This window comes from Mesoplodon mirus (genome assembly GCF_964341445.2).
Source record: "Mesoplodon mirus genome assembly, chromosome: 4".
Taxonomy (NCBI): domain Eukaryota; kingdom Metazoa; phylum Chordata; class Mammalia; order Artiodactyla; family Ziphiidae; genus Mesoplodon; species Mesoplodon mirus.
Genome location: NC_138979.1, coordinates 4,996,342 through 5,007,908, shown reverse-complemented (window position 1 = coordinate 5,007,908; position 11,567 = coordinate 4,996,342). Strand labels below are relative to the sequence as shown.

The 11,567-nt window shown below is 43.9% G+C and overlaps 1 protein-coding gene across 1 annotated transcript in view; it reads left to right on the top strand.

Annotated features, from left to right (window-relative positions):
• Positions 1 to 2,156: 2,156 nt before the first annotated feature.
• The window catches only part of STAM (signal transducing adaptor molecule), a 66,019-nt gene continuing 56,608 nt past the window's right edge, over positions 2,157 to 11,567 (top strand). Inside the window, exon 1 of the mRNA XM_082617058.1 lies at positions 2,157 to 2,381. Coding sequence (XP_082473184.1) covers positions 2,342 to 2,381 — 40 coding nt within the window. The 5' untranslated portion in view covers positions 2,157 to 2,341. The remainder of the gene's footprint in view (positions 2,382 to 11,567) is intronic.

Sequence of the window (11,567 nt, the reverse complement as noted above, 5' to 3'; positions counted from 1 at the left end):
TTGATGATCAAGGCTTGAACAACTTGATCACTGGCTTATCGCTGGCAACAGAATTATTCAGTGAAGCACAAAGCACATCCAAATGCATCTTCATAAATATTTGGCTCTGATACACGGCGATTATGATAATGTGCCCCAGACACTAATGCCCGGGAACAGGTAGACACCTGTTTCTGTCAGCCCAGTAATCAAAAACCGGTTTTTGAGAGAGAATGCTCTGTTTCCCATATCAAGAGTGATGTTTTGGAAGAACTGTCTACTCATCATAATGAAACACAAGCAAGTTTTGGTACTGGCTCCTTAAAATGTTAAGAACCGGTGGCATTAATGTACCACATTTTTTACATTGCTGTGTTAACTTTGTTTCTGCTCTTGAAAGACATGTAGAATTATCACTAAAATATCTGGAAAATATAAAGTGCCTAAAGAGCAAAATATCACAAACCTTACCATTCAGAGATAATCGTAATATTCTCACCTATTTCCTCTCAGAATTTAAAAGTTGGGGGTATTTTGTAATCTCATATGGTTTTGTAAGCTGCTTTTACAAACTTATGTATTTAGATGTCTATCTATGTAAATATAGATCTATATTATCACCTTTAATAGCCGGGGAGTTTTTACATTGTGTGTACTATGATTTACTGAACCAATACTAGTTAAAACGATTACTTACACTTATTTAGCACTTGCTGTATGCTGGGCACCTAAGGGCTTCGTTTGTGTGAATCCATTTGATCCTCACAACCTGATTATTACTCCTGTTTCATACCGATGAGGAAACTGAGGCACCAAGAGGGAAGTAGTGTGTCCAATCCCTAATCTCGGGCATTTTCGTGTTTAACAATGCTCTGATACTATAAACAAGGTTGCCATGAATATATTTGTTCACGTTCTTAAAGAACGTCTTTAGGATAAATTGAAAAAAGTAGAATTGTTGGGTCCAAAAGTATTCACGGTTTTAAAAGCTTGTGTTACATACTTCCAGATATTTCTCGTAGGGAGACTGTAATAATTTCATCCAGCATTGTGAGTGTACGATTCCCCACATCCCTCTTTTTTATCTTTGTCTCAATGACAAACACGTATCTAAATGCTACTCTAATCGTCATTTTTCACTTTCAGAAATGGGACTTCATTCTTAATGGATGTTTCTAAGCCCTCCTCGTATTCCACAATACCAGTCCTATTGTCCACACGTTGTAAACGTTTACATGCTACATTGGGAGGTGCTCTAATTTTGGTAGACTTACATAACTTCAACTTACATGCAAGATGCTCTAAGTTCCTTCCAAGAGGGATGCAAAAATCTCTAGAAGATGCTGCTTAACATTTCTACAGGATATCATTTTTTGTAAAGTTATAAATAAAATGACGAAATAGTTTAAGTTATTACGAATCACTAGTAAATCGCTAGCTCCATTTTTCAGTTTTCTCTTTTTGCTCGGTTTGGGGCGGGGGGGCGGGTATCGCAGGCTTCTGGGGCTGTGCCACTGCTTTGCCAATCACCGTAATCGCTTAGTGAGTGCAGTCAGTCAGTAGGTGCCAACGCCCAGCCAGAAGTGCTTTTGACCGAGCCTCCGAAGCGGGCGTTCGGGGCCTCTCGGGAAGGTGCCAGCGCAGCCTCAGCCGCCGCGAGCAGCCGCGCGCCCGACACACCCCTCGTGGGGACTCTGGCCAAGCCGCCCCGCTCACATGACTTCACCGAGCAAGTTCCTCGTCACCGCAGGCAGAGAATTGAACTCACAGCCCTTTTACTTAGATGCCCCCGAGTGAAGGGGCTTCCATCCCCCTCTCCAGGGACCACAAAGTTGTGACAACCGACGGAACGGGTGGGAGAAAGGGGTCTCCCTTCTCCCCAGCCTCGACCCCTTTTCTTTCTACTCAGCCTCTGATTCACTCCTGGGCTCGCTAGTCGGCTTCGGCGCGCCCGGAGGACCCCGTCCTCCGGAGGCTCACGACCAAGGCCAAAGCAGGAAGCGCAGGCATCATGGCCACTCTCCCGTGTGGCTAATCAAAGCGGGGCCGGGCGGAGGGGGCGCTGGGGTTGGGCCGGTTTGGGCGGGGTAGGTTCCGGGCAGGTTCTGGGCAGGCGGCGCCGAGGGCGCCCAGATTCCCGACAGGCTCCGCGCGGGGGGCCTTCGCGGCTCCTCCGCTCCAGTCGCCGCCGCCGCCGCCGCCGCCGCGGTAGCTGGGGGTTGGTGAGAGGAGGAGCTGTCGCGGACCCCGGGGGTCCGTCTCGGTCGGTATTTTTGCCTGAGGAACCTTCTTTTCTCGGTCGTACGCTGACTCCCGCGGTGTCGAGGGGGAGTCCCTGCGGACACCTCAGCACGCAGTGGAGATGCCTCTCTTTGCCACCAATCCCTTCGATCAGGACGTCGGTAGGTGCTTCTGCCGCCCCCTGTCCACCCCCGGCGGACCGCGAGCCCGCTCTGCCCGCTCCCGGCGGATGGTCTGGACCCCCGGGCCGGGCGAGTCCTGCCCCTTCCCTGAGGCTCTTTCTGTAAGAGTTTGGAGGAGGTTGGGGGCTCGGCGCATCCTCTTGGAAAGAAGGGGGACTGTGAGAGCCTGGGAAACGGGCCTCGAGCTGGGGCTGTGGGTTCCGAAAGAACTGCTGGAGAGGTGGGTGTCGAAGGCCGCGGAGGAGCAGCTGGGGCGGGAGCTGGTGCTGGGACGGTGCTTCTGGGAGGACACAGTCGAGAGCTAGGGAGTCTCCGCTAGTGTACGATGATAAGTCCTATGATAGAGTGTTTCCCGGGACACAGTCAGACGTCTGGAACTAGGGGAATGTTTTAGGTTGGCTTCCTTAGGGGACTTTAAAATCTGTGATAGAACTGTAGCGGCAGGACAGAGCTTCTGGTTCGGGGTGGACTGTCAGAGATCTTGGGAGAGAGTGATGAAGATGGAATACTTGGCAACAGTGTAGACGTCGTTGAGGGCCGGAGACACTGGGCTGCCTTCCTTGGGTAGGTCTCAGTACTTTAAGTGTGGAAGAGGACCTGGGATCCGAAAATGCTAATTTGTTCTGAATTTGAAATGGTCTATTTTTGGTTTTCTGAATCATCGGTTTTAAGAACTGATCATACCAATTCAACAGGTTAGTTTGTCTGTGTGTGTGTGTGTGTGTGTGTGTGTTTTCCTGGTCTGAGGGTAATAATTACAGGAGTTTGAGCTTTCGGGGAGAGACTTCTGGGGTGATTTGAATGCTCCTAGCATTTGGGGCACACGCGTGTGGAGTGAAAGCAAGTTAAATACCGTGCCTAATTGCTAGAGTAAAGAAGAATAAGGACACCCTAATGGAGGTGCTTTTCATGTCTTTGTATATGTTAATGATAAAAGGTTGGAATCTTCTTTTTAACTCTAACTTACAGCCTGCCACTGAAGCTTGAAGGTTTGGGTTAAGACTAGAAAAAGGTTCAATCCCATCCCTGCCGCTGCCTAGCTCAGAGTGGAATCATGGGCAAGTTACTGAAGCCCTTTGAGTCCCAACGTCCTCGTCTTTAAAGAGAGGGAAAACACATTCTGTTTGTGGTTCAGTGGAATAGTATGTGTAGAGGGGCCTCCTACAGTGCCTTTATATGGTGGGCACCGACTAAATGATAGCTTTCTTCGGTTCCAGTTTAAATGAATGTCCTGAATCTTAGCAGTGGATGGAACTTTAGAGATGACTAGTAATAGTTAATAAATAAATAATTGGGAAATTACATTTAATTTAATAAGCACTTGGCACACACTATTTACAGGACACTGCTCAGTGACATAAGAGAGTGATGAATAAGCAGCATGCTGCTGCTCTCAAGCAGGTTTATAACTTACCACATTAATTTCCAGGGCAAATGCTTAAAATAAAACAATTTCTTAATACCTTCTTTTTCTGTTTCCAGCACCTTGATCTAGTTTTCATGTTCGTATGTAATCTAGCTTCCAACTACCCAATCACCTTTGTATCCTGTTGCCTTTTGAACCCACATTTCCATTGGATTCTTAATGTCACACCTTTCCCAGTAACTACACCACCCAGTTCAGACACAGGCTCCTTCTTGCTTTTATACTTTTGCTTGTGTTATTTCTTCTACCTTTCTTCACCTACTTATGATTAAAAGTCAACTCAGAATCCAACTCATACCTGAATCATTTCCTGATTACTCTAACCTAGGGTTTCTTATTAGTGACACCACGGATGGTTCGGACCAGATAAATGTCTTTGTCGAGGGCGTCTGTCCTCTGCAATGTAGGGTGTTTAGCAGCATCCCTGACCTCTCCCCATTAGATGCCAGTGGCACCTCTCCCCACCGAAACGCCAGTTATGATTTAAAACATCTCCAGACATAGCTAGATGTCCCCTGGGGGCACAAAATAGTTTCCAGTTAAGAAACACTACTCTAGCCCACTGTAATCTCCACCCTTTTCAAAACTCCTGTGACACTTTTTGTCTTTACCAAATTATTTCGCATTAAAGATAGTTATATCTTGTATTAAGCCCCTGAACTCTTTTATTGGTTGCCACAGAGTAGGTGCTTAATAAAAGTTTGTTGAATTGAGAACGTGTCCATTGAGCCTATAGACGGTAAGCTTCTTGAGTGTAGGAACATGGTTTTGCTCGAGAAAAGCTTACTTTTTGTTTGTGTTTGTTTTGCTTTTGTTTGTTTGTTTTTGGCCACACTGCTGTGTGGCTTGCGGGATCTTAGTACCCCATTGAACCTGCATGCACCCTCCGTAGTGAAAGCGTGGAGTCTTAACCACTGGACTGCCAGGGAACTCCCAGAAAAGCTTACTTCTTAAAGTTAGGTTTTAGTGTTTGGATCAATTCTCTCCTCATGATCCATGTATCAAAATATCGTGAAAGTTTATCTAAGAAGACCTGCCGGAGACCCCAGCAAATCATCCTTGACAGAGTCCAATAGACTCCCATTTAAAATTTTTCACTTGTATAGCATGCAGAATATAGTATGTAGAATACATTTAACAATATTTCTTCTTACTTTGTCCATCAGTGAGTATGTCAGTGATATTAAAGTACTCCCACTAACTCACTTGATATATTTATCACTTAACATTAGCATATATTTTTACTACTTCAAAATTAATTGCCTTCTGCTTTATTCATCAATAAACTGAAATGGTAAATCGGAAATTTACATACTGATTTATACCACGTAACATTTCATATAAAGAGATAAAATACTGGTGATCACTTTTCCTTTGAAGAAGCGCCTAAATATGTTATTAGAATGTGAGCTCCATGAGGACAGGCATTTTTGTTTGGTTTGTTCACTACTGTATCCCTAACACGTAGACCAGTCTCTGGCACTAATAAACATTTAGTAAACACTTACTGAATACATGAATCTCATTTTGGATGTTACATTTCTTGCTAAGTTCAACTCTTAAATTATGAAGATAACTCATTCCATCAAGCTTCTATTTCAGAGTCCATCGGTCAATTCCTAGTTCATTTCTTTGTTGATCTCTTAGCATTCCTCTTTGATGTACTTTATTCACTTGGTTTCCAGGACACCAAACTTTTTCTGATTTTCTGCTTAGCTCTTTTTTAGTGTTTTTGGCTTCTCCGTTTTGTGACTTCCAAATGTTCAGTTCTAGAACTTCTTTTTTGAGACTTTTTTTCCCCTTGGAGTCTTAGGAGGCAATTTAGCTTTGCACTAAGAATTCAGACTCTGGAGCTACACTGCCTGAACTCAATTACCAGGTTTGCTGCTTACCAGCAGTGTGACTTTGGGTTAGTTTCTTAGATATTCTGTGCCTCCGTTTCCTTATCTTTAATATGGGATATAGAGATAATAATAGTTTTTGGTTTCTTCCCCAAACCTGCTCATTCCTTCATCCTTGCCTATTTCAGTAGATGGCACCGTTGATATTTACTGTCACTCATCTCTAATGTCTAGGAGTCATCACTGATTCTTCTTTTTCCTTCACGCTTCATATCCATGCTATCAGCAAGATCTTCTGGCTCTACTTTAAAAATATATCCAGAATCTCATCACTTCTCCTTGTCACATCACTATAATCTTACTCCAGCTATCGTTCTCTTTCATAGACTGTGGCAGGAGATTTCTAGCAGGCTTCTTTGCTACTACTCTTGCCCCTTACAATCAGTTCTCATTTACAAAGGTCAGTGATCTTTTAAAAACCTTAGGTACTGTCATTTGCCTGCTCAGAACCTTCCAGGAGCTTCCCATCCCACTTACAGGGAAATGCAAGTTCCTTAGTGTGGCCCATAGTCTGGCCTTTCCTATGTCTCTAATAAGATGACAGTCTCCACTCTCTCTCATTCTAAGCTCCTTGGGTCTCAATATGCCAAGCTCATTCCTGCCTCTGTATCTATATTGTGCTGTTTTCTTTGCCTAGGCTATTTTTCCCCCAGGTATTTGAAGGTCTTGATGTCCATCACATCATTCAAGACTCTGTTCAGAAGAGTTTCTAAGAGAGGCTTTCCCTGATTACCTTCTGTAAAAAATATCCATCTTTACCCTCTGTGTCCTTGTTCCATTTTGTTTCTTTATAGTACTCAGCTACCTCACATTGATTGATTGGTTGGTTGATTGATTGCCGCCTGTGTAGAATGTAAACTCCATAACGACAAGAACTTTTCATTTCTATTCCTAGTACTTCAGGAACAGTGCCTGGTACATAGTAAACACTCCATAAGGATCAGTTATTTATATCTTGCGATCTCTCCGGTCTTGCATATCTGTTTGGTGTTCTAGTATCACCTAAAAAATCAGTTTATCAGAAAACTGAACTTATCTTTCCAGTCTAGTTCTTCCTTCATTATGTGGTTATTTTATGATGTTCTACTTATCTTGATTTGAAACCAAAGAGGCATCTTTGAATCATTACCCTGCCTCTACCAAATCATCATGTCTTTGTTGTTGTTGTTTTTTGCGGTACGCGGGCCTCTCACTGTTGCGACCTCTCCTACCGTGAAGCACAGGCTCCGGACGCACAGGCCCAGCGGCCATGGCTCACGGGCCCAGCCACTCCGCGGCATGTGGGATCTTCCCGGACCAGGGCACGAACCCGTGTCCCCTGTATCGGCAGGCGGACTCTCAACCACTGTGCCACCAGGGAAGCCCTGGTGTGATGGAAAAACCTTGCTTGGGCTTTGGGTTTAAATTGCAGGTGCAGCATTTGCTCTTAGTAAGTGGGCAAAATATGGGCATAGGCAAGTACAGAACCCCTCTGAGTTTACTTTCCACTTGTGTGAATAGGGATAAAAATATCTACCTCAAGGAGTTGCTATGAGGAACACTTAAAAAACACAGGACGTTCTAACTCTTTACTGGAGTTGAATATTCCAATTCAGCATGTTCAAACTCATATTCAAATTTCTCTTCTCAAGTTCACATTTCCTCTGTTCTCATGACTGGTACTTCAGTTTACTTAGTCAGATATGTCAAGAACCTGGGAGTCATTCTTAAATTCTGTAGTTGTAATTTTCTACATCCCCACGGCAAATATATACTGTCTACTGTGTCCCAGCCGCCCTGAATGTGCCCTCCAGGATTCTGGTGCTGCCGTAGTCTGTGTGCTTCTCCTCCTGATAGCTCTTGAGTCCATTCATCTGTCCGTCCGTTCAGGCCTCGCCTCCTTTCTGTTCTCCTCGCCACTGCCCAGCAAGTTTAGCTTGCTCTCTTAGGAGAGTCCGGTAACTCTGTTATCCCTGCCTCCAGCCTGTCCCCAGTCATTTTCCAGGTGACGCTGATATTTCTAAAATGTAAATGTAATCATATGGCTCCTCTGATTAAAATAGTTTAGTGAATCTACAGCTTTTCACAGGAATTTGAACTTTTCAACATAGCATATAAGACCTTGTGGCATGTGGCTCCTTTTTTTACCTCTTCAGTCTCCGCTCTTTTCCTCAAGCATATTTCCTTGTTGTTGGTTTTACACCACGGCTTTTTCATCTGTGGATCCTCTGAGCTGCCATACCTTTCTCTTCATTAGTCCCCATTAAGGTTGTTTTGAGGAGATGATGCTTGTAAAGCACTTAGCCCAGTACCTGCGATGTAGTATGTTTGGAGCCTTTAGAGGCTACTCAGATTCTAAGGGCTGGAATCAGTTACTGTAAAAACATACTCAGGAGAAAAATGTAAAAATCTAGAATACAGGTCTGTTAAAGGTCTTGTATCCACTGGGTTAAGAAATTTTGTGCTCATTGTTTCTTCTGTTCCTATTTTACTTCTCCTGTAAGCTATTCTTTCTAATGCTTCTAGATTTTCATTTCTATTTTGTGCTCTTTTCTGAGATGCTTTCATGCTGTTCCTTTGACACCTACTTCCCTTTCTGGTTAGAAGAGCTTCAGATTGCTCTTCCAATGGAATTTCCAGTGGTCAGGAGGGATAGGGATATTTGGTGAAACAAACTTTTTTGAAAAATTGATTCCTGTCTCAAAAAGAGGGTAATTTCTTTAGGCCTTGCTTTTTCCATTGGCCATTTTGGATGAACTTTTATGTCTCCAAACTGATTGAATGACAGTCTTTTTCCTATAGCCTGAATGTGATGGGCAGTCATCCTCTCAGCATTTCTTACCTCTCCAAATCTTTGGCAGTCATAAATTTTGAGAAAATCAAAAGTAGCTGCTTATCAGAAAAAAGTGCTTCAATCCATTGAGAAGACTGCTGAAATTCAAATGAGGCTCAGTGTGTGATTTTTCTGGGTACTGTTAGGCAAATTTCTCAATCACCTCTTTTTGGGTATAAGGAAAAGGATAATCTGAGGTTAAAGTAAGATCATTATGAAGCTTCGAATTCTTTAGAAGCAGGTGTGTATTATTTTCCCACATACCTTGTTTTTGTCTTAGAAAATAAATAGTTTTGAATTCATTTGCTATTCACAAAGCCATGTTGAGCTGCTACCGGTAGTTTATATTGTTCTGATTTAAAACATACTTGTTGTTTTACAATGTGGAAGAACTGTGCTATGGCTCTTGGTCTTGAGGCAGCATCAGTAAATAATGTGAACAAGTTTAGCATCTGAGATGGGGTGCGTTTCTTTCTTTCTTTTTTTTTTTTTTTTGCTGTACGCGGGCTTCTCACCGTTGTGGCCTCTCCCGTTGCGGAGCACAGGCTCCGGACGCGCAGGCTCAGCGGCCATGGCTCACGGGCCCAGCCGCTCCGCGGCATGTGGGATCTTTGCGGACCGGGGCACGAACCCGTCTCCCCTGCATCGGCAGGCGGATTCTCAACCACTGTGCCACCAGGGAAGCCCCGGGTTGCATTTCTGATCTGTGTATATAAGTTTGAGTCAGAGCCTGATCCTATTTGTGCACAGCAGAATGTTTAGCATAATATCTGTTAATGACTGTACCAGACTCTCTTGGGTGTGCCTTAATTCAGATCATCCTTAGTTAGGATAATAAGCAATTTGTATTTTAACAGACATAAGCTTGTCATTTCTAGTTAACTATTTACTTTCTAATAAGTTAAGTTTTAATAAGCTTAACTATTTTTAAACAGAGTGATAGGTTTTAAGATTTAAGTGTGTTCTTTTTAAAAAATGCACTAAGGGCTTCCTTGGTGGCACAGTTGTTGAGAGTCCGCCTGCCGATGCAGGAGACACGGGTTCATGCCCCGGTCCGGGAGGATCCCACATGCCGCGGAGCGGCTGGGCCCGTGAGCCATGGCTGCTGAGCCTGCGCGGCCGGAGCCTGTGCTCCGCAACGGGAGAGGCCACAACAGTGAGAGGCCCGCGTACCGCAAAAAATAAATAAATAAATAAATAAAAATAAAAAATGCACTAAGCTTTTAAAAATCTTCTTGGCTACCAGTCAGTGAGAGTGATGAATTAAGTGCACTACCAGATCAAAGTGATAACTTGCTTTCCTTTTTCTAAGATGAAGTACAGTCATCCCTCAATATCTGCAGGACTCCCGTGGACACCAAAACTGCAGATGTTCAAGTCTCTTATATAAAATGGCATAATGTTTTCATATAACCTACGTACATCCTCAAATATACTTTTTTTAAAAACTTTATTTTATTTATTTATTTATTTAGGCTGTGTCGCAGCACGTGGGATCTTAGTTCCCCGACCACGGATCAAACCCGCGGCCCCTGCAGCAGAAGCACGGAGTCCTAACCGCTGGACTGCCAGGGAATTCCCCTCTCATATACTTTTTTTAAATTTTTTAATTTATTTTTTATTTTTGGCTGCGTTGTGTCTTTGTTGCTGCGTGTGGGCTTTCTATGGTTGTGGCGAGCAGGGGCTAGTCTTCATTGCGGTGCGTGGGCTTCTCATTGCGGTGGCTTCTCTTGTTGTGGAGCACGAGCTCTAGGCACGCAGGCTTCAGTAGTTTGGCTCGCGGGCTCTCGAGCGCAGGCTCAGTAGTTGTGGCGTACGGGCTTATTTGCTCCGCGACATGTGGGATCTTCCCGGACCAGGGCTCGAACCCATGTCCCCTGCATTGGCAGGCGGATTCTTAACCACTGCACCACCAGGGAAGTCCCCACCCCTCCCATATACTTTAAATCATCTCTAGAATACTTGTAACCCCTAATAAAATGTAAATGCTATGTAAATAATTGTAAGTACAATGTAAATGCTATGTGAATAGTTGCCCACACACAGCAAATTCAAGTTTTGCATTTTGGAAGTTTTTGGAATTTTTTTTCTGACTATTTTTGACCTGTGGATGCTGAATCTGTGGACTGTAAGTGTTAGACTGGAGGATATTGTTCAGCATGACTCACTCAGTCTTCTTGGCCTTCAAAGGTATTGGGCATTTATGGGGTAGGGCTCTGGGATTCCTCAATTAGAGCAATTCCACTTGAATTTACTTCACATATTGGTTTCCTTTAAGACAAATTTTTTGTATAAAAGAGATTGTTGAATAATAAAGAATTTTACTAATCTTTGTCCCTGTTTTCTGGAAGGGAACCTCTAAATCGTTGGAATTTCCTGAGTGATAGGAGCATCTTATCACTTAACCCAACTCATGGTGGGTTCCTGGGACAATACCTTGGTTTATGCTAGAGAGATGACTCAGCATGGGGGCTGGTGGCTCCAAAAAGACTAACCTTGTGATAAGATGGCTGGGGCTTTGAGTCACAGGATATCAGCTAGACCTCCAGAAAGGGGGAGGAGGCCTGGAGGTTGAGTTCTAGGAGGTGGCCAATCATTCAATCAACCATACCTTCATAATGCAACCCCAATAAAAACTCTGGACACCGAACCTCTGTTGAGCTTCCTGGTTGGTGATACACACTGATGTGCCCGGAGGATGGTGAGTCCTGAGGGCACAGAAGCTTTGCATTTAAGATCCTCCCAGGCCTGGCCCCATGCGTCTCTCTTCATTGGCTGGTTGTCATTTGTATCTTTTATAATAAAACTGTAATTATAAGTGCTTTTCTGAGTTCTGTGAATTATCGAACCTGAGGGGATAGTGGAAACCCCTGAATTTGTAGCCAGTTGTTCAGAGGTGCATGTGGCTGGAAACCCCAGAGCTTGTTTCTGTGTCTGAAGTGAGGGCAGACTTGGGGAGTTCTGTGCCCTCAACCTGTGAAGTGTGTGCTAACTCTGGGTAGTCAGCATCAGAATTACATTGTAGA